This window comes from Limulus polyphemus, unplaced genomic scaffold (assembly GCF_000517525.1).
Source record: "Limulus polyphemus unplaced genomic scaffold, Limulus_polyphemus-2.1.2 Scaffold134, whole genome shotgun sequence".
NCBI lineage: Eukaryota > Metazoa > Arthropoda > Merostomata > Xiphosura > Limulidae > Limulus > Limulus polyphemus.
In genome coordinates this window covers 593354-598493 of record NW_013665744.1, presented here as the reverse complement: position 1 = coordinate 598493, position 5140 = coordinate 593354, and the positions used below count along the sequence as shown (strand labels likewise).

Below are 5140 nucleotides of genomic sequence, written 5' to 3'. Positions count from 1 at the left end.
AAATATTTTTATGACTTGAAATATAGAATGAATTTATTTCATTTAAAAATATATTGATTTTATACACATTTTTCGTTTGAATAGTTTTACTTTTGCTCATTCATAAACATTATGTTTTAAAAAGATTTGTTTGTTTTTGAATTTCGCGCAAAGCTACACGAGGTCTATCTGCGCTAGCCACCCCTAATTTAGCAGTGTAAGACTAGAGGAAAGGTAGCTAGTCACCACCACCCACCGCGAACTCTTGGGCTACTCTTTTACTAACGAATAGTGGGATTGACCGTCACATTATAACGCTCCCACAGCTGAAAGGGCGGGCATGCTTAGTGGGACAGGGATTTGAACTCGCGACCCGATAATTGCGAGTCGAGTGCCCTAACCACCTGGTCATGCCGGACCATTTGAAAAATAAACTCTTAAGTAAACCAGTTATAGTTTTCGCTATTACCAAATGATAAGTTTATGTGGTTTATTACCCAGTCCATATTTAATGAGAAAATTAATATAACTCGTTACATTCAACTGTTAATTATTAAAAACCATTATTATTTGTTTCGAAGGTATTGGTTTTGTAATCTTGACTCTCTGACTTAAAGTACTGAACCTGGTCTACTTACTTGCTTGAACAAGCTCTTTTTTTTCATTCCTTCCAGCGTTTTTATACAGTTTTCTTCTGTTCCCCGCTGGGACAGCGTTAAGTTTATGGACTTACAACGTTCATGTCCGGGGTTTGATTCTCCCCCAGTGGACACAGCAGATGGTCCAGTGTGGCTTTGCTCTAAAACAGTTTTCTTCTTTAGATAATTTTTTTCGTGAGTATGGCCCTCGGATAATATTTCATTAGACCACTTGTTGATTAGCATCCCACCATCTAATGACACGTTTCGAGCATGGTTCTCGGATAATATTTCATTAGACCACTTGTTGATTAGCATCCCACCATCTAATGACACGTTTTGAGTATGGCCCTCGGATAATATTTCATTAGACCACTTGTTGATTAGCATCCCACCATCTAATGACACGTTTTGAGTATGTCCCTCGGATAATATTTCATTAGACCACTTGTTGATTAGCATCCCACCATCTAATGACATGTTAGACCATTTTGATGAGGTCTTCCACTTAATATTTTTATACTATTTTGTATCGTGATGTAAACATGGGCTCGGTGTGACTTAGATTCCATAAGTTGTCAGAAGTACCTTACTCGATACTGTAGATAATTCGTCAAAAAGTATAGTTACAGATATTGGCATGGGACTCTACTGTAGAGAGGGCGACGTTAAAGCACATTACAACGCTGCTTAATCAAATTGAGGACCGATTATCGTGCTGTTTTAGGAAGATGGCTGAAGTCACTTCGCACTTTTCGAACCGATTTCAGAATATTCGAGCGTGAGTTCTTGTTTCATTACTGTCAGGAAAAAAATGCTTGTCTATCAGGATCGAAATGCAGCATCATGGAGCAGACGACATGTTCGACGGTGATAAGTGAAGTGTTCTTAAAACTGTGGGGGGAGCACAATCATGGAGCTGACATGTTCGACGGTGATAAGTGAAGTGTTCTATAAAACTGTGTGTGTGTGGGTGGGGGGAGCACAATCATGGAGCTGACATGTTCGACGGTGATAAGTGAAGTGTTCTATAAAACTGTGGGGGAGCACAATCATGGAGCAGACATGTTCGACGGTGATAAGTGAAGTGTTCTATAAAACTGTGTGTGGGGGCACTATCATGGAGCAGGCGACATGTTCGACGGTGATAAGTGAAGTGTTCTATAAAACTGTGGGGGGGGCACTATCATGGAGCAGACATGTTCGACGGTGATAAGTGAAGTGTTCTATAAAACTGTGGGGGAGCACAATCATGGAGCTGACATGTTCGACGGTGATAAGTGAAGTGTTCTATAAAACTGTGGGGGGGGCACTATCATGGAGCAGACATGTTCGACGGTGATAAGTGAAGTGTTCTATAAAACTGTGGGGGTATTTATAAAGTGGACAGTCTGCGAACGATCAGCTTGAAAACTTGTGCTCATAAAAATTATGCATTTTTCTTAAAATAATTGAAATAAAATAAAAATCGTTGGAATGGATAGAGCAAAATGTGGGAGACATTTTGGCCAAACAGAGCTCATCATGAACTGGTGTTGATGAAGGCTTTTTGAATGAAGCGTTTCATACAAGTTTCTATTTCCAACTTAACTGTTTCAACCATTTCTTTAGCTTTTCAAACTGTATTTTTCTGTTGCTAAATTTGTTTGTTAATCTTAATACATTTCATTTTTGTCTTCGTTAAGTATACAGTGTATTTCCCTGACAAACTTCGCCAATTGTTAACAAGACACTAATCAATTTTGCAAATAACTATAGAATAGTCCCTAATACAATTCAAAAAGTCCAAAGTTTCTGAAGCAAAATCAAATCCAAAGATCAATTAATTTATGTGCCACCCATCTATATCAAACTCGGTATCTTTAGAGCGGAACATTGATCTGACCAAATATCTTCTTGCCCACAATTTTCATAAAGAGGTTTGATCAGAATGTCCATAACTCTAATAAGACATAATTTTCCCGTTAAAACGTTCCAAAACTTAATATCTTAGTCCTTTTGTTAATGTAGATGGCAGACTTGTTTTGTTTTTAGCACAAGGCTGCACCATTGGATATCTGTACTCCGTCCACCGTGAGGAATCGATCTCCGGATGTTAGCGTTGTAAGTCCGTAAATTTATTACTGACCTACAGGGGGACTTATATGGTTCACACTTCTATTTTGTACCTAGTGCAGCGTTTTTATGTAAATTTCTTTCTTTTTCCAAATTTTGGTCCGTATCAGTCATTAACTCTTGACTAATGTATTTTATCAAATTACAACCATTGAGTTGAGAGGAAAATATTTATGTACTCATAAGCAAAGAAATGTAATAGTACCAAAATAGTTCCCTAATTTAGAGAAGAACTTCTTCTGATAAGAGAGAGAGAGAGAGAGAGAAATACATTCCTTAAATTGTTGCTTGTATGGATGATTACGGTATAGCCCCTTGAACAGTGGCTGTATCGGTATAGCCGCATCAGTGAAAGTACGTGTTTAAAGCACTTTCACTGATATTTATAATGTTTTGATATCTTGCACTTTTCAGGATTTTAAAATAACGAACTTTTAAGTTGCAATGCTAAATATTTCAACTGTTTTACAAATTTCTCATGTCAGCACATTTACAGTTTGTATTGTATCACGAAACCGTGATTTTCTCTTAGTCAAAATGTTTAATTACCGCTATCTTAAAGGCTCGATGCTTTATTTTTTCCTTCCAGGTTCAGAGTTTTTTTCGAGGCTGGTTATGCAGAAGAAGATGGAAACAGATAGTTGCTGAATACATCAATACCCCACATGCCGAGAGCATGCGCAAACGTAACAGGTAAACTAACTATTTAGTATAATCCAAAACTACAAGCTATACAGCCGACTGTCACATTTCTAGCTTGAGCGTCGAGAATTCATATAGAAACACTTCAGCTTGTCAATCCAGAAAAGGAGCAGTGGATGATTTTTTTCCAATGAAGTAAAGAGCGTGATTGCAAGTCTAATAGTGGTTCAAGATCTTGTAAATTTTATTCGTGTTCCTATTCTCCAGTATCTATGGCTTATTTTGGAATGGCCAATGAACTTAGAAAAATATTGAATTAGTAAGGGTGTAGCTAAAGATATTTTAACAGCATGATTCCTCAAGTTGTAAGAATGTTTATCAGCTTTGTATTCACGACTTTGATTATTTATAACTATTAATATTATTATCAGTGCTCAATACATCAGTAATAAAGAGTTTGTGTAATAATATTATTATTTACACTGAAGCTCTTCATCCCGTATACAGTATGCATTTGGCGTGCAATATCTTGAGTTTGATGTCCCAGTCTGGACGTAAGAGCAAATTGTTAGTAGTAACAACAGAGCCCTTAACCCCTATACAGTATGCACCTGACGTTCAATACCTTGAATTTGATGTTCCAGTCTAGATATAAGAGCAAATTGTTAGTAGTAAAAGCATAGCCCTTAACCCTGTATACTGTATGCACCTGGCATGCAATACCTTGAGTTTGATGTCCCAGTCTAGATGTAAGATCAAGTTGTTAGTAGTAACAACATAGCCCTTAACCCTGTATACAGTATTCACCTGGCGTGCAATACCTTGAGTTTGATGTCCCAGTCTAGATGTAAGAGCAAGTTGTTTGTAGTAACAACATAGCCCTTAACCCTGTATACAGTATTCACCTGGCGTGCAATACCTTGAGTTTGATGTCCCAGTCTAGATGTAAGAGCAAGTTGTTAGTAGTAACAACATAGTCCGTAACCCTGTATACAGTATGCACCTGGCGTGCAATACCTTGAGTTTGATGTTCCAATCCTAGTATGAGAGCAAGTAATAAGATGGTTAATTTGGTAAATATTCCTATAGGACGATAAAAATAATAAAACCTGTGGCTAATATAGAATTATAAACGGACTGAAGTTGGCGGCTCACATATTTAATATTTTTTTTGCAGAAATGAATTCAGATATTTTACGGGATCCAAACTCGCCACTCTACTTAAGTGGGTATTAACTCTTAATTTATCTGAGCAACTGCCCTGACAAGCAGAGTACTGAATTCGAAATCCACCCAGTCTTAGTTTTCACTTCTTCAAAAGAACGGGCGTGAATTATTAGTTAATTTCCCGGATTAAGGATCCATGGTTCACGTCCCGTTGCTGGAAGAAGTTGGGATTTGCATTTTGGAAATGTGTATGAATCATAAGAGCGATGGTCAAATCGAATTATTCGATTAGACTAGCAAGGAGTTGCCAGTGGGCGCGGTTGGTTAGTTTCCTTCTCTTAGTTAGTCACAGTGACTTTAAAGTTGCCCAGACACCACCAAAGAAATGTATAATGTTCTGTAATGTACGTAAATAAACCAAAAAGAACAGTAGTTTAAAAACAACTAGCCAGGTTTTTCTTCTTCACACATCGCACCACATTACTGCAATAAAATTACTTTTTTGTGATTCAGTTTCTCCACAGATCAAAAACTTATCATCCCTCGCTCAGACACTAGTCATATACGCATCCGACAAGGCCCGGCCACATCCCTGTCGG

General features: G+C 37.6%; 1 protein-coding gene across 1 annotated transcript in view; it reads left to right on the top strand.

Annotated features, from left to right (window-relative positions):
* Positions 1–5140, top strand: part of LOC106473812 (ras-specific guanine nucleotide-releasing factor 2-like) — a 267598-nt gene that overhangs the window by 190761 nt on the left and 71697 nt on the right. The window contains exon 5 of the mRNA XM_022379257.1: positions 3322–3425. Within this exon, the coding sequence (XP_022234965.1) occupies positions 3322–3425 (104 nt within the window). The remainder of the gene's footprint in view (positions 1–3321; positions 3426–5140) is intronic.